We start from the raw sequence: 18,220 nt of genomic DNA, 5'->3' as shown, positions 1-18,220 counted from the left end.
TAAAGAAATCGTGAAGCAAGTGCTGCCATCTGTGAAGCGACACACAAACTAGCTTGGATGCGAGTGAGTCTCAATCAAAACATTCACGGGTAGATACAAAAGTATGTTAGGAAGGGAAAGATGGAAGGTTGCAAGAAAAAATTCATATACAGGACTTGTGTGCTAGATTCAGCGTTTCTCATCTTTTAATTCAAGGCTAGAACAATGCAGTTCTGGCCTTGAAGAAGACGAGTCCACTTGTTGAAATGTCAGCTGGAGCACGCAATCCCTGATTATGTATTTTTCTATCATGGATAGATATTAGTACGTGGACAAGTGAACAAGCCACATTCATCCAAATTGTTGCAGGGGTTAAAGGTTCCGAGTCTCAAACTGTAACCATCTGACAACAACTTGCACTCCATTATATAATACTTGTCCGTAAAATCTCATAGCCATAAAGCCTTGGTTTATTACTGTCCAGGTACTGCAGCATATTGCTCAAAATGTATTGAATACAGTGCTTATAGTGGCCACATTTACTTTGATATTTTGTCGTTTAATATGGAGACCTGGGCTGGAACGCATGTTATTTGCCAGACTCTCTGAGCATTTCTGCATTTTCAGGATTTTTTAAAGAATGCGAATAGTAATGTGATGCAGCAGAGAAAATGGGTGTGGCCACTACCACATCATGTTTGCTGGGCGCATGTTTGGCCTTGGGTGTAAATACAGCATCTCTCTATCATGCATTGGTAGCTTGTTTGTCCACTAGTGTGGCCAAATACAAGCAGCTTGTCATGTGACACTTCTTCATATATGACACGCTTTTTGTTGCCTTGAAGAGTAGTTGTCATCATGGAAAGAGGTTATATTTTTCAATTGACTCTGCAACTTTTCCGTCGAAGATAAGGTGCCAGTTCAACAATAATTTTGATGAATTACCTGAGTGCATAGTTGTCATAAAGGGCCTTGAACATTACAAACTTAGCAACATTCTTGTAATGTGCTCATAAAATTTGATTAACCTTGTTACAGCCAAAGTGTTACAATCTTGCATGACAACAGTGCACAGTCAATAGTGGATCTACTGCTTCATGCACATCCAGTAAAACGCCATCCTACTCACCATTTTCTCTAATGTAGCACACTGCACTGCAAAATTAAATGCATAACCATGTGAATATTCAGAAAATGTAGTTTGTTGGAGCTTCTGTTCATTGTTTATTGGCAGTGTAGTTGATGTAGTTCTTATTCGCTTCCAGGTGGCACTGCAGTTCCCTGATGGAATGCTGGTCAACTCTGTGAGCATCACCCTGGCCCTCCAGGCTAGTGTTCCAGCTGAACTCTTCATCCTGGGTGACACATCCTACGGAAGGTGCATGACAGTTTCTCTAGAGTTGACTTTTCTTCTCACACTTATGGAGCAGTGCCACCCTAGAAGACGAGTTTAGGGTGGCACCAAAAGTTTCCAGGCTAGTCTTTTTTACTAGAAACCGCTTTATTTATCTGCATACACACATTTTTGCATTGAAAGCAGTTCACACTGTACAATTGCTTGTGGCACGCTGACTTCCAAGGAAAGTAGGTGCACCCTTTTGCAGTGTGTTCCAGAAATGCACTGCATCTCTGCAAGAACATCAGAATGATGATTTATAAGCTGGCTATTCAACTTCATGAAGATAATCCCATCTGCACCAAACAAATCTGAAGTGTACAAAACATGAAGAAGAGTATTGTGTCTCACGAAAAACTCACGTGTGAGGATAGACATTGGGGTTATGGACCATCTAGGATGCATATGTATCTGTAGTCGCCGAATATCCTCTTTCAGTTACACTAATTAAAACTTGCAGCATGACTCGCTTTTCATGGTCTCAGAGCTGAGGACAAATTTTGGTGCATGATGCCCTGAATGTAGAAAAGGTGATAAATAGGCTTGTGTGAATAATCTTTTGAATGCTTCGAATGTACGAACTAATAGTGAAGTACTCGAATTTGTTTTGGTTCGAATTTAAAAGATTGAAAATGTCGAAGTATTTGCAATGAACGAATAGGTGTATAGTAATCCGCATGTAAGAGCCTGTAAAGGAAGTTTAACTGAAGTGTCGAAGTGTTAAGCTGTGAAAGCACCCATCCAGTAGAAATCTGCCTTGCCGCGAAGCCTTTCTTAAAATTTAAAGGGGCCCTACAATACTTTTTGAGCATGGTCAGAAAACGCTGCCGATCTGTAGTCGAGGCTACCGGAAACATGCGAGCCAAATATTATAGCGCAGCACGCATCCTGCAATTTACAATAAATTCTCAAAGCCAGCTGCAAATTACTCTCTTCTCTGGGCAAATGAAATCAGAAGCTAAAAATCACTCGTCACAGCCATTGCATCAGCCATTGGCTGATTTGAACATGGCGCACTTGGTTGTCACTGAGGCCGTAGCGGGAGGCCGCGACCTGTCCACGCGTGCGCGCTCGATCACACTAAAAAGCCGTGTATTCGAATAAAAAAAAAAAAGGTGCTCAAGGTCATAAGGCGCACATGACTTAGTTTCTTTCTCCATGCCATCTCTCCCTGCTTAGCTTCCAGCGCTTTCGTCGGGACAAGAAGGGATAATGCAATTGCAGCGTGTGACAAATCTTTGCAACTCCGCTTGTTCTGAATAGATGGATTAATTAATTAATTAATTAACTTTATGTGAAGTTCGACAGCGTCCTCCGGGAGAGGCGTGCAGAAGAGAAATTAATCCCTGTCACTTCTTACCCTTTGTCAGTTATGATGGCGTTGCCTTAGATAACCGCTTGAAAGTCCTTGGACCCGTGCGGCATCTGATTCTGAAAATTTTTGCGGCGGTGAATTCCTAAAACAATAGGCTTCTTTAGTAAATACATTCTACGGCTACTTTAAAAAGTGTTGTAAGGCTCTTTTAAATGAATATGTAGCCCTCAAATCAATTCATCATTTTATTAAGCTTAGAAGCTTGTTATGATGGCTTATATGCTCTTAGTATAATAAGTTTTATAAATGTTACATATTTTACAGGTTATCACCAGCATTCTACAGAAACTCGAGTCCCGCTACTACTCAAGGTTGTTCAGACTTCTCTTGAACGAAAAAAAACCAAAATGACATTTCCATAAAGCCCCTATTTCAATTTGAAAATTGTGCAGGTCATGATAAATATTGCCACGTTGCTTTCCTCAACTTTTGTTATCACCCTGTCACACTACGTTCAGCCATAGCCTCCTTTATTTTCTGTGCCTGCGCTTTGCCGCCGGGATCAAAGGGAGCCGACCGTCAGGCTGAGTTCCCGCAATCACCACCAGGCGGCGCTGCCTTCCCAGAACCGGCAGAGCCTGTTCACTGACTCCGGTGCTACCGCCGGCACTGACGGGTGGGTCCTTCGTTGCGCGTTTGTAAGCGCGGCAAGCTTAAAAAACAAAAGTGTGATACCACTTTCGTGTGCCACTTAAATATTTAGGAGAGAACATATGCAAGAGAGAAAGAATAAGTACGCAAGATAGCACATTGAACAGAACACCATACCTTCAAGGAAACGGTAGAGAAACTTGTTTATTGCGTATTAATTCATTCGCAACCTGCGGAAACGAACAAGAGGGCGTCGATCGAAACGTTCCTCACACGCACACAGTCTGACGAGCTTTAGTAGCCTCGTTGACACTGTTCACAAGCAGCAATCATAATTTTAGCAATCACAATTTTTTTTTTCTGATCGCCGCGTCACTTCTCGGGGCTTTTGTCGAAGGCTGCAAGAAGCGCGGATATTCTTCGAATACGCTAGGCACCACACCTTTCATAAGCCTTCGTGTTTTACATCCTTGCTTAAAATCAGAAGCAGCGAAATGACGACTGCACACGGTTGAGTAGCAGGAAGTGGTGTTCGGCGTCCAATTGTCTCGTGAAATGACTTTTATCCACTTTTGCCGCAACTCCTCGTCGCTTGGAATTTCGTGGAATGAAATTCCTACTTCCTTCTTTTTGCTTGAAGACTTGCAACCGGGCACGCAACATTACGCCATCGCACCTGACGCGGGTCATCACAGCCGAATGAACCACGGAGACTTGTGTGCGTAGGCCGCTGCACGAGACAGAAACGAGAGAAACCGTAAACTAACATTCCTGATTACTTAGCGAAATTCGCTGGTAGGTGCGCGGAAAAGCCTCACGAGAAAGAAGCGCGAAAAATGATAGCAAAGCATGAAACCAGCCCTGCAAACACAAGGTGCAAACGACGTTGTTTGTTTACACGCACTCACTTATTGCCGCGTGTCATCTGTTCACGCAACACAATGAAGCAACAGTTAAATATCATACTTGCTGAAAGTACTACGCTGCGAAGATAGGTGCGCGGAAAAGTATTGCCAGAAAGAAGCGCGAAAAATGATAGCCGCGCTTGACAACGGCCGTGCAAACGCGGGGTACAAACGACGTTGTTTGTTTATACGCACTCAGTTAATGCCGCGTGTCATCTGCTCACGCAACACAATGAAGCAACAGTTACAATTATACTTGCTGAAAGTACTACGTACCGTTTTGGTCGTAAATAATTGGTGTTGCAAACGTATGCGACACGAACAAAGGTTTCCTGGAGATGCGTCGCCGCGGCTGAATGCGCCGACTCGATTCTGGGATGCGAGCGCCCCTGGCGGATAGCCGACGCAAAAAGAGAGGAGGATGCGGGAGGCGGCCGAACGGGCCCGGCGGACTGACTGCGCGGGCACAGAAAATAAAGGAGGCTATGGTTCAGCGCAAACTGTGCCTACTATATGTTCCAGAAGCTTCGAGGTTTTGGTAGATCGTTTTGCTAAAATTACGCCCACATCGGGAACGTCACAGATTATTCGGGAATCTATGTCGCCGCTAGCGATAACGATACAATATTCGATGGCAATGGTATGAATGCCGACACGATTTGTCACTTTTCAGTTGATTGACGGCCGACGCTCTGTTCGCTGCTGTCAGTGCCAGTGTTTTACTTTTCTTTTACGTGGCCACAAGTTCAGCACGAATAAACAGTTCCTTCTTCGACCTGGAGTCTGCTCCCTTCGTTCACGTCACGACCTTGTGACATCTGGTGGAGGTGCTGCTTCGTATTGCTGCACCACAGCCCGCGATTGTGCTGCAGCAGCCAAGGGAACGACCTACTTTCCACGGGTCATCGTTCAAAGTCTCGGAGACCTGGCTAGAGACCTACAAACGAGTGGCTGCCCTCAACCACTGGGATGCGGAAGAAAAGCTCCAACGTGTCTACTTTTCTCTGGAAGATGTGGCAAAAACCTGGTTCAAGAATGGTGAGTCTGCCCTTCAAACGTAGGATTCTTGCTGCGGTGTATTCCTGCAAACGTGTCGTCACTTGCAAAGAGAAGGACGCTGCGTTGCTGGAGACCCGGGTGCAGCTGCCCAATGAAAATGTCACCATTTTCACAGAGGAAGTGACCTGCCTCTTCCACCACGCTGACCCCAACATGTCCGAGGAGGAGAAAGTCCGGTTGCTCATGCGAAGGGTGAAGCACGATCTCTCTGCTGGGCTGGTGCTGAACCCACCAAACACCATTCAAGAGTTTGTCTCAGAGGCCACGACAATTGAGAAGACTTTAGAAATGCGTACCCGCCAGTACGATCACCGATCGCTGCAGCTGTTCATGCCCTCCGCTCAGACAACATATGTGAAACGATCCGAGCGATCGTACAGGAAGAGCATGGTAAATGGTCACCGGCCTCACAGCATCCCGTAGACCCGATCGCCAACGTTGTACGCTAGGAAGTCCAGCAATTTTTCCGGACACCCGAACCAGTGCAGCCTGAGCCACAAGCCATGAGCTATGCTGCTGCAGCCCGCTGTCATGCCCCTCCTCCACCCCCATGCCGAAACGTTGCCCCGTAACACTTCCGTCGCGAGACGTCACCGCTGTCCTACCATTTGGCAGGGAGCCAGCGCAGTGCGCCGAGAAAAACCGATGTTTGGCGGGCACCTGAGTACTGCCCGCTCTGCTCCAAGAAAAACCAATGTTTGGCGGGCACCTGACAACTGCCCGCTCTGCTACCACTGCGGTGAGGCCAGGCACACCTACCGCCATTACCAGTACCGTCAAATGGGCCTACAGGGCTTCAGCATCAATGCGCCGTTCCCACAACGAGGTGAACGATCACATGACATCGCCGACTACCTTGCGGGAGCACAGTTGACACCCCAACGACCATATCGTTCGTTGTCGCCATGTCGCTACATCTCACCGCACCGTGGGCAGTACACCAGCTCTGTTCGGAGCCGAACTTCGAGCCCTTATTTGGAAAACTAAGGGCAGCAACTGATGGAGATGCGGTTGCTGTACGACCAACTACCAAAGATCCTTCGCCGCCGCCGTCAAGAAATCGAAAGCACCCACCGCAAGACAAAAAGGGTCTTGATGTCGAAGCTTCAGAGCCTGCAGAAAACGTCACGACGCAACGTGGAAGCAGCGGAGCGAACCGTCATAGCCGTGATTCGACGCCACGACCCGACCACAACGCAACCTCGACATTCTCATCGACGGCCACAGCGTCACAGCTCTTGTTGACACTGGAGCCGACTATTTCGTAATCAGTGGGACTTTCGCCATGAAGTTGAAGAAAGTTAGGACTGCTTGGGAAGGCCCGGAAATCCGTACAGCCCGAGGTCACCTAGTAATGCCAGCGGGAATCTGCGCAGCCAGAGTGACCATTAACAGTCGCATTTATCTCGCAAGGTTCATCGCACTTTAGCATTGCTGGAGAGATGTTATTTTTGGAATGGACTTCCTGAACCTTCATGGTGCGGTCATCGACCTGAGAGCAAAGTCGATAAAACTATCATATCGTGGATAACACTATCATGTCATATCATATTAAAGCACTACCGCCACGCACGCCATCAGGAAGCCGTGCCCTGAATGTGCTGGAAGAAGAAGTCACCGTCCCTCTCGCTCAAGCGTCATCATTTTCGTCGGCACCCCTAAACCAGAAGACTTCAAAGGCGTTGTTGAAGGCAATTGGCACCGCAATATTTGTGTTGCAAGAATAGCTGAGCTAAGGGAAGGAAAAGCAACAGTTATGCTCACGAATTTCAGCAACGAGTACAAAGACGTAAACAAAGGTACAACGGTCGGCTACATCGAAGAAATTATGCAAGTCACAAATGCTTTTGCCCTCGCTAATTCTACAGAACCTACTCCGCGGAACAAAGCTCCTCACCCAGCTTTCGACGTCAATCTGAGCCTTCCGAAGCATAAGCAAGAGCAGCTCAAGGCCCTGCTCCTGCAATACAAGGACTGCTTTTCGTTGTCGTAGAAAACTCGCCAGACCACAGTCGCGAAACATGGCATAATAACAGAGGAAAACGCCAGATCACTACGGCAGAGGCCCTACAGAGCTTCGATGCGAGAATGCGAGGCCGCTAAAAGACAAGTCGACGAAATGCTATGTGATTACATCATCCAACCGTCTAAGAGTCCGTGAGCGTCACGTGTAGTGTTAGTGAAAAAGAAGGACGTAACCCTATGTTCCTGCGTCATTATCGCCGCCTCAACAAAATCACAAAAATTATGTTTATTCTCTCGCACGAATAGAAGACACCTTGGATCAGCTCCACAACACGAAGTACTTTTCGTTGATGGACCTCAAGACTGGCTACTGGCAAATCGAAGTCGACGAGAAAGATCAAGAAAAAACGGTGTTTATAACGCCAGACGGCTTTTTCGAGTTCAAACTTATGTCCTTCAGTCTTTGCTTGGCACCTGTGGCTTTTCAGTACGTTGTGGACACAGTGCTGGCAGGATTGAAGTGGCAGACTTGTCTCGTTTACTTAGACGACATCATCATGTTTTCCTCAAGCTTCGACGAGCATATTTGGTGCCTCGAAACTGTACTTCAGGCCATCAAGACTTCCGGACTAGCCCTGAAACCAGAAAAATGCCACTTTGCTTACGAGAAACTGTTGTTCTTGGGCCACGTGATGAGCAAGTCCGGAGTAAGACCCTATCCACAGAAGACAGCTGCCATCACTGCATTTCCGCTGTCAGCTGACAAAAAGGCCATGTGTCGATTTTTCGGTCTGTTCGCCTATTACAGGTGCTTCATCAAAAACTTTGCCCGCATCGCCGAGCCACCTTCTAACCTTACGGGGACTGATGTCGAGTTCAAGTGGGAAACCCCACAGGAGGAAGCATTTGGGGAACTAAAATGACGTTAACAGACGCCTCCGTTACTCGAGCATTTCGCCGAAAACGCCGAAACAGAAGTGCACATTGACGCAAGCAGTGTAGGACTCAGCGTTGTCCTTGTGCAGAAAACTGACGGACTGGAGAAGGTTATTAGTTACGCTAGCCGGTCACTATCCAAAGCAGGAAGCAATTATTCCACCACAGAAAAAGAGTGCCTTGCCATCATCTGGGCGACGTCAAAGTTTCGTCCTTACCTCTACTGCAGGCCCTTAAAAGTTGTGAGCGACCACCACACCTTGTGTTGGCTAACTAACTGAAGGACCCTTCAGGTCGCCATGTCTGATGGAGCCTGAGAGTTCAAAAATACGACATTACCGCCATTTACAAGTCCGGCAGAAAACACTTCGACGTCAACTGCCTGTCGCGAGCGCCCGTCGACCCATCGCCGCCGAAAGACCTGATTGATGACTTCTTCTTGGGAATGATAACTGCCTACGACTTTGCTGAACGCTAGCGGGCTGACTTAGAACATAGGGGCTAGTCAAATACCTTGAGGGCAGGACCTCCATTGTTCCGAAGGTATTCAAACGGGCACTTACGTCATTTTCACTGCGGAACGGCTTTCTGCAAATGAATAACACTTCTCGCCGCTTCGAGCCAAGTACCTTCTTGAGGTGCCTTCAGCTCTGCGGCCAGAGCTCCTCCAGGCTCTGCACGATGATACGACAGGACACCTAGGTATTTCGCACACGCTTGCAAGAATACAAGAAAGTGGCCGCAAGACCTTCGGAGGGCTAAGATTAGCCCTCCAAAAGTCTTGCGGCCACTCGTTATCAGCAGCTTCTTTGAGCAGGCTTCCTGTCTGATCAGCACTGGCTTCCCTGATCATGTGCAACTTTTTGATGGCTGAAAAGTTGCTTAGGACAATTAAACAGGGTCGAGAAGCACCAGTGAACTGCGTGGCTAGTAGCTCAAAGCGCGTGGCTGTGATTCTCTATCTACATAGATTTTCGCAGAACTTGAAAAAGATAGGTGATATGTAAATGTGAAGGTTGTTTTCTCTGCCCCAGAAAAGCTTTCAGCGCTCTGCAAATGGGTGAATGCACAGTCCGCACGAAGGAGCTGCTGCAGAATCAAACATAAAAGGCTATTCATAGCATGTGTGATAGCCATCGTCTGTTTGCTCCCATTGTCATGCGGCAAGATGTATGTTGGACAAATGGGCCGGTGCCAGAATGAGCATTTAAAGGAGCATCATTATAACGTATACTCAGCTGTGCAAGGTCATTTGGGTATCCATTGTAGAGATTGTGGTTGCAGACCGGAATTCTAAAAGTGCACTGTTGTAGCCAAACACTGTCAGCAGCTAACACAAGAGATTATTAAGGTCAATCAAATGCAAATGCTGGGTGATTGATGTATCAGCATGCCTTCGCTTGCTTTAACTAAAAAAGAAATCGAGTTTCTGGCTTTGACACAATAAATTGTGAATTTGCGCTGAGGTGTGGTGTTGTATCGATATAATGAGATGATGATTGCTTTACCATGATGCAATAGGTTGCGCAATTGCGCAGTGATGTTTTGTCATGAGTATATATTTCCAGCGTTTTCGTAAATAAACTTTCAGTTGAAGTCAGCACTCTTTCTCTCTATGTCTCTTCGTCTGTAGTTACATCATAACTACTCGTAGTCTTGCGCTGTGCAAATATGTTGATTCCCAATCACCAACTAGCCCAAGCATCTGTCTTATAAAGTTACTTGCCACATCTTTGCTGGCAACAAATAGTTGTCGCTGAGCCAGGGCTGTTGCACCACTTGGTAAAGGAAATCGTATACACATGCATGCGTATGCAATTAGGCCATTGCTCTTCTCTTTTCTGCAGACATCTTCAGGAGATACTTGAACTGGTGTAGCACATTATGGTAATTGAGAAGAAATGGTTGAGGAAACCGACAAAGGAGGACAGAGCACTAACTTTCAACTGAGCTTTAGTTGCAAATTGTATCATATATGTACACTTCCATCTCCAAAGAACAAAGATTACCTGAATGTATCGCCAAGATTAGACACCACCGTCGTAATGTCACATATCAAAGATTCATAGACGGTTCACCAAATTAAGGAAGGAAGATTCATGTCCAGATAAAGCCAACAAATGGGGACTGACACATGCGTTGCCAGCTCTTGCTATACAGTGCACTTTAATTATTTCTCGAGTCATTTGTGATGGGTGCTTTCTTATCACTACGCATTGGTCAAAGAAAGGGAAGCATCCACAATTATGGCAGTAAACTCCAATGTGTCCCTGAATCGCTTTTTGCACATTGTAATGATGCTCTTGTAGCCTTTCATTAAGGCAGCATCCCATTTGGACAGTATACCTTTTACCACATGAGAGTGGTATTGAGTAAACAACAGCGCTTTCACATGGCATAAACCATATTTTGTCTTTGGTTGAGCAGGCACCAGCGTGTGATTGCAGGAGATTAACTGCTTTGCAAAGCCACTGTAACTTGTCCGGTGCCGAAAACACTACTTTCAGGCTAGCTTTCTCGCCTATCTTTTTTAGTCAGTGGGAAACATCGTGCACGTAAGATAAAACTACGGGTCTTTTATGGTCCTTAGGTTCCAGGTGAGCCTTAGAGTTGCAGTCTTTCTTCATCTGTTTTAATAGCTCAGCTATAGAAGATAGTAGGATAGCTGGGTACCCAGCACTCAAAAGCCACTCAGTTTGAGCTGCAAAGCTGCTTCGCATGGTGACATGATTTTCTAAGGGAATCGATGAACTGTAAAGTAGCGCAAACTGCAGGGACGATAGGCAAATAGAGTTCGACACGCAAGTTGTTCAACTGAAACTTGTCCCTTCGGAATGTCGTGGTTTTGAGGTTGTGAAGCTGCGCAGGTGTGCGGTTACCTATATATTTCATGAGTTTCTTCTATATAAATTCAGTTGAAAATGAGCACTTGTGTGTCGCGGCACTGTCTTTTTCTCAGGGCCTTGAAGTTTGCACGACTTAACAGCTCAATAGAATACCAACTAGCCCAAGCGAGCACATTGCTGAATTGATGAAACAAAGGTTAGTAATGATTTGCTTAAATAACTTAGAATGGGAAGAGTCTGGTTAGTAAAGATTTACTTAAATAACTTAGAATGGGAAGAGTCAAAGGATAAAAGAGGGTGTTGAGTTCAAGGTTCATATAGCCAGCACACAGGGTCAGGTGTAAAAATCAAGTTCAAGTTTAAAAAGCGCTACCACTGAGTTACGGTGGGGGTCATCTCCCCGTCCATCCACTTTTTAGGGTATATATGTGCATTTATACGTGGGAGCATTTGTCAGCGCTGATTGTTGCCATTGCGGTGAGTGTGGAACACTCTTTTTGTCTGTTCGTCTCACGCAGCACGATTGTCTCATTCTTTCAGACTTGGTGCCTTCAGGAAGTATATGAGGGATTACTGGTCAGCTGCCAGCTCATAATAAGATCAAGTACTACATGAATCCAAAAAGGTAAAAAGAGTGTTCAACACTCGCCGCAATGGCACCTTGCAGTGCTGACTGGAGCTTCCACATTTAATTTTCACATGTATATCCTATAGAGTGGAAGTAGATATCACGGCCACCATAGCTCAGTGACAGAGCATTATGTATTATTTCGAGGTTGCAGGTTTGGATCCTGCCAATGCCAAGTTATTGTTTTGTCCACTTTACTCTCTTCACATTTGCATTGCATTTACTTCTAATAACATCCCCTATAGTTCTTCTCTTGGCATCATTGTCTGCTGGTCCTCATTAATATTAGTTATTAAGCTGAAACATTTAAATCTAGATACAAACATGCTTAACTGGACTTGAGCTTTTCTTTCTAACCTAACACAGTTTGTTTCTGCTGACACTGTTGATTCACCCCTCCAGCCAGTGCTGTCCAGTGTTCCCCAAGGCTCTGTGTTGGCACACTTGCTGTTCTTAATTTTCATGAACGACTTTCCAACTAACATTTCATTAAAGATATGGCTGTTTGCAGGTGACTGCATAATTTACCAAACTATAACTAACCAAGGCAGTATTACCTTGCTACGGATGTGTTTAGATAACATGGTGTCAGTTATGAAACATGGAACTGAACATATCATAATGGATAAAGCTATCCTGATACATTTTTTGTGGTTGTTGTTATCCAGTGCTGTCCAGTGTTCCCCAAGGCTCTGTGTTGGCACGCTTGCTGTTCTTAATTTTCATGAACGACTTTCCAACTAACATTTCATTAAAGATATGGCTGTTTGCAAGTGACTGCATAATTTACCGAACTATAACTAACCAAGACAGTGTTACCTTGCTACGGATGGGTTTAGATAACATGGTGTCAGTTATGAAACATAGAACTGAACATCTCATAATGGCAAGCAGTGTGTTTGTGCCTTATCTCACTTGTATGTCAACAATATCATCTTAAATTAACGATACCTACCACGAGGCTGTTTCATCTTACAAATATCTAGGTGTTCCAATAACGTCATGGAACAATCGTTTGGAGTATTTCATCGCCAAGGCTAACTAATCACTTGGGTATTTTTTAAGAAACTTCTACATGGGGGCACACTCATCCCTTAAAAAGCTTCTCTACACTAATTGCATTAGTTCATCTCCTGAGTACACATGATCAGTCTGCAATCTAGGTGGCACTACGCTAGCACATGAACTCGAAGCAATTCAGAATCATTCAATTCACTTTATGTTATCCAGTTAAATCTGCACGGCCAGTGTTACTCTAATGAAGTCCAAGCCTAACTTTTCCGAAGTCACTGTTCGGCATGAAACAGCCCGGTTCAGTCTTTCATAAATTTTATTAACACAAAAATAACCTTCGTGAACAGTTCTTTTTATTTCTTTTGTTCATATCACTTAGAACTGACCACCTACAAAAAGTTAATGTTTTTTGCTGCAGAATTGTAACATATTCGCGTGCCTTCATTCCAAGAACCACATCCTAGTGATTTGTATTGTCACAATTTGCTACTACTATTACCAATACACTAGAAAAATTAGAAAGGGGTGGAGCACATTTGGCAAGCATTCTCAAATCATGATAGGTAGATTGCCACTATCCCTCAAGAAGAAGGTATATAACAGTTGTATCTTACTGGTACTTACCTATGAAGCAGAAACCTGGAGGCTTACTAAGAGAACTCAACTTGAGGACAATACAGCAAGCAGAGGAAAGTAAAATGATAGGTGTAACCCTAAGAGACAAGAAAAGAGCAGAGTGTATCAGAAAACAAACGGGTTTTAAGGACGTCTTAGTCGAAATCAAGAAGAAAAAATGGTCATATGTAGGACACATAGCGCGAAGGCAAGATAACAGCTGGTCATTAAAGATCACAGACTGGACTCCCAGAGAAGGCAAGCAGGTGAAGGGGAGACAGAAAGTTAGGTGGGCAGATGAGATAAAGAAGTTTGCGCGTATAAAATGGCAGCAGCAAGCACAGAGAGAGTTGACGGCCTGCAGTGGACGTAGTCAGGTTGACGAGGATGATGATGCTTACCAACACATCGCGCTTTAGGGTTTTTTTGCAAAATATGCTTGGCACTGTTTCATCCTGCTTATGATATATATCATGTTTCCTTCTTTTTTACTTGTTGCTTTTGTTCTTTGGTTTGGTCCTGCATGTACTACTTGCATTATCACTACTGCTACACATTTTGTTCACATATCTGATATTGATCTGTTTTGACTAATGTTGTGAATTGTTCAAGTTTCATTCTTTTATTTTGTATCAAGTGCTGTTTCTATTCTTTCATATGTAATATGGCACTCCCTTCTACGATGTGCAAGCCCTGGTGGTAAAAGAAATAATTACTGTAATAATCAGCCCCTTCGGCCAGTTTCTGACTTTACGAGTATGTGCGATTCCAGTTGCTGTGTGGACGAAGTCGCTGCAGAGCATGTCGCAGCCGATGCCATTGTCCATTATGGCCACTCCTGCCTAAGTGTGCCATCGAGACTTCCTGTGCTCTTCATCTTGGGAAGGTCACCGTGCACCACTGAGGGACTGGAGCTGGGACTGCGTAGTGTCTTTCCTGACCCACATACCAGGATAGCTGTGCTTTTTGATACACAGTACGACCACTGCAAGTGTAAGTCATCCTTTGACACAAGTTAGTGACTGCCTAAAAATGTACCGACGAATGCCACATGGTATTTTATTTGAAATATGTATTTTGTGTACTAGCTAGCCACTTCGGCTAACTTTTGCGATGTCCCAGCATTGGTGTTCTATGTTGGCATCTTTAGGCAGTTGTTGGCATCCTTAGGCAGGATAGCGCAGTTGCATCACAATTGTCCTATCTTTCTGATAGCGCAGTTGTGATGCAGTTACTGTGTCTTCAACACTTGTTCTGAATTCTTAGATGGTTGTGAAGTGCTGGGGCGGCTTTGTTTGCAGAGTAACAGTGTGGGTTAAAAAAAAAAAAAAAGAGGATACTCATGATTCTGTTGTGTTTACTTCATTATTTATATATAATCAACACAAAAGTGCAGGTTTTCTACTGTTAGGTAGCTACGTTTAGGTTTGTTCGTTTTAATAGTTGTCAGAATCGTTATATCGGTCAGGCCTGGAATGGTATGCGATTGTGAAAGACAATACGAGGTCTGTTAGACCTCGTATCTGAAGCACCTGATAGGTTTAAAACAAGCGCGCTTGCATTAGCCAACCTGGAACCTTCATACTTGGGAAGTAAAAACAGCGCAAAAATGTAGACAAGGACAAAGGAAGAGACGACACCGTGCTGAGGAAGAAATGAAACCACGCTTTCTTGTATCTTCTTCTGTCCTTGTCTATATTTTTGCGTTGTTTTTACTTCCCAAGTATGAATCACCAACTACCCCAACTTTCGCTATTATTGAACCTTCGTGCACATGAGTGAATTTTTTCCTGCCTGCCAATAGCGCCAGTCGCTGGGACGCAGCATTTGAGTGAGGTAGTGCATAGTGCTCTCATTGTTTTTTCATGGCAAGGAAAATGACGGAGCGACTGGAGCAGCACTACTGCATCAAGTTTTGCCAGAAACTGGGTGACAGCCAAGTTTGAACCTTTGGGAAGATTAAGACATTTTTTGGTAATGACGCTACGAGCTGCACACAGATTAAGGAGTGGCACAACCAGTTTAAAGATGGCCGCACATTGGTGGAGAGCGAGACACGCTCCGGTCGGCCATCAACATGCCCAAATGACCAGATCATTGCCTAAGTGAACGCTGTGGTGATGCGGGATCGTTGTATGACTATTCAGGAAATTGTAGAAGAGGTTGGCGTGAGCACTTTCTCTGCACAATCTATCATGACCGAAGATTTGGCCATAAAGGGAGTGGTGGCGAAATTCGGGCTGAAACTGCTCACGATGCAGCAAAAGCAACTTCGAATTGAACTCTCACAAGACATGCTGGATTTCACAAGCAGTCACCCTAACTTCATGAACACCATTATCACTGGTGATGAGTCTTGGGTGTACGGGCACAACTCGGAAACCAAATCCCTATTGTTACAGTAGAAGCATTCCACATCACCAAGACCAAAGAAGGCACAGCAATGTCAAAGTGATGCCGAGTGCTTTCTTTGACTCTGGCGCTGAGGTACACCATAAGTACCCATCACAGGGTCAAACAATCACCAGTGAGTGCTATAGGCATGTCCTCCATCATCTACATGATGCTGTGCGGCACAAGAGACCTAAGTTGTGTTGTGGTCAACAGGAAACTGGTGCATCTATCACAACGATGCTCCTGCACATTCCTCACACTTAATTTAGACTTTTTTGGTGAAAAGTCGGACTCCTGTAGTTCAATAGGCGCCTTACTTTCCTGACATGGCCCCCTGCCACTTCTTTCTGTTTCCCAAACTCAAGACCACATTGAAATGGAAGTGATTTCAGACAAGAGAGGACATTATGGCTGCACCGACAGCTGAGCTAAACCCTATTCCGAAAAAGGCTTTCTCAAAGTGCTTCCAACAGTGGCAGCACCACCGGGAAAAGTGTGAAGTCCCAAGGAGACTACTTTGAGGAGGGTTAGGTCTACAACGCTCCAATTATGCCAGTTCTTTTTCTTCCACCAAAATTCGGATACTTTTTCAACAGACCTCGTATAACAATGGTAAACCGAAAAGGACTACTTTGGACCTGGGATGGCCACATTAGAAAGGAGTGCTGAGCTGTGAAACAACATTCTCTCAACAGAATAGGTCTAACCCATTTGGTGCAGTCCCCAGTCTCAGGTATAGGTGTTGCAAGAGTTGTCACACCAATTCAACATGAAGCTACTTGTTGCTGGGATGGCTTGTACATATCTAGTATGGTGCGAAAATTCCTATGATGTAAAAATTCCTGTCTTTCACCTCTGTGGTTTGTAGGTAAGTGTCATTGAAAGAGGCTCAACCTTTTCACAGTTATTCGGTACACATTCACAGGTAGCATTAAGCATTCTAGACCGCAAAAGGCCTACATTGAGAATCAGCTGGGTATATATCACTACGCTGTGGTTTATGGATGACACTGTTTGTTGGGCAATGCCAAAAATTATGTGCTACAAAATGATTAAAACCTGAATGAGCAACGTAAAAAATTGCTCATGCAGGTCTTAAGCATTTTGTAGCACATAATTTAGGTTCCACCAGTCTTAACATGCTTATTCAGGTTTAAGCATTTTGTAGCACATAATCCTAACAAAGGAGGAGGAGAGGGCAGCTGTGAATATGGAGTGAGGGAAGGGGCAACGCTGTGACGAATTGTGTGAGTGAAGAGGGAACGGCATTTTGTGAATAAAAAAATTGCATGATGTCCCGCTAAATGGAACCATGTGTAGATGCGAAGCAGCGAGCGCTAACGCTTACACTGGCGGCGGCGTTGACGCTGACGCTCATTGCGGTGTTGCACTGGAAACCTTGGCCGGCGCAGAGCACGCAGTGATGGACCGGTGTTTCCTACTGGAACATGCAATCACTTAATGGGCAGTAAGAGACAGAGGACTCAGATTGGGCACAAGGACCCACAGTTTGCTTCTAGTTAACGCACATGCTGCGAATTTTTATTGTTTAACAACACGCAGGAGAAATCTTCCACCGGCACTACCTTGGAGGTCAAGATTCAATGCCTAAAAAAAGAAGAAGGTGTTTAATGAGAAGAAGGAGGCGATGTCAGCCTGGAAAGCGAGTTTCTAGCCTGCTACTCCTCACGGGGGTAAGGCAAAAAGAAAGAGAAAGAGGAGGGCATGATGAGGGTTGATTGTGATATAGCGCAATAAGTCACTGCACACACCGTCCCATTTGGTGTAGAACACGCACAAAAGTTTCCAAAGACGGGATCATAACCTGTCTTGCTTAGAAATATGAGCAAGCCCTTTAATCTGCATTGGATCTGACCTACACATTCCCAAGCACCCAGAAGCTTCTCTTCGGAAAAGGGTCGGCAGTCTAGGCGATTTGTGAGGTGCTTTAGTGATTGTCCTTTGACGGCATATTGTGGGCACACACACAGAATGTGATTAATAGTCCTCACGTGTGACACACACTGACACGCTGATTTCTCCTGACCAATCTTGCAAAGGTATCGTTGCGTATGTGCAACACAAAAAATGCTCTCGTGGCGATAATCAGCGCCACTTCATAGTCATGTCATAGATATTTTCATAACTTTAGACAGCAAGGCGTTGATGTCATACCGGGAAAAATGAATTGACATCATTTTCCCACAAGTGTGCGCCATTTTCGCTTCTGCATCAGTCTCTTCATTCTCAGCTATGCCACAGTGACTGGGAATCCATTGCAACGCAACGGTATGTTCAGATTTAAATGCCTAATTCGAGACATTCATTACGTCACACATCAGAGGACTGCATGCAGTTTCTTGCTTCATGTAACTTCTAATTAGCTGAAGTGCCGGCTTGGAGTCGCAAAATAATGTCCATTTCGCAGGACTCTGCTGTAAAATGTAGCACGCAGCTTGTCAGACGCCAGTCAGCTCAGTGGCTGTAGATGATGTCCGGCGTGCTATTTTGAAGCGT

General features: G+C 44.9%; 1 protein-coding gene and 1 pseudogene across 3 annotated transcripts in view; both read left to right on the top strand.

The window, feature by feature from the left end:
- Dph2 (Diphthamide biosynthesis 2) overlaps window positions 1-18,220 on the top strand; it is a 126,804-nt gene that overhangs the window by 71,556 nt on the left and 37,028 nt on the right. The window contains exons 2-4 of one of the 3 annotated variants that reach the window (XM_075882921.1): window positions 1,245-1,357; window positions 3,259-3,366; window positions 14,082-14,302. In XM_075882921.1, coding sequence (XP_075739036.1) covers window positions 1,245-1,357; window positions 3,259-3,366; window positions 14,082-14,302 — 442 coding nt within the window. Of the gene's footprint in view, window positions 1-1,244; window positions 1,358-3,258; window positions 3,367-11,592; window positions 11,678-14,081; window positions 14,303-18,220 lie in introns of those variants that run through there. The other 2 variants (XM_075882922.1, XM_037432238.2) reach the window with 2 other exon arrangements.
- Window positions 14,309-18,100, top strand: LOC142784513 (protein GVQW3-like; annotated as a pseudogene).

Source organism: Rhipicephalus microplus, unplaced genomic scaffold, assembly GCF_043290135.1.
Source record: "Rhipicephalus microplus isolate Deutch F79 unplaced genomic scaffold, USDA_Rmic scaffold_14, whole genome shotgun sequence".
NCBI classification, from domain to species: Eukaryota; Metazoa; Arthropoda; class Arachnida; order Ixodida; family Ixodidae; genus Rhipicephalus; species Rhipicephalus microplus.
The sequence above is the reverse complement of the archived record's forward strand: the minus strand, read 5'-3'. Positions and strand labels throughout refer to the sequence as shown.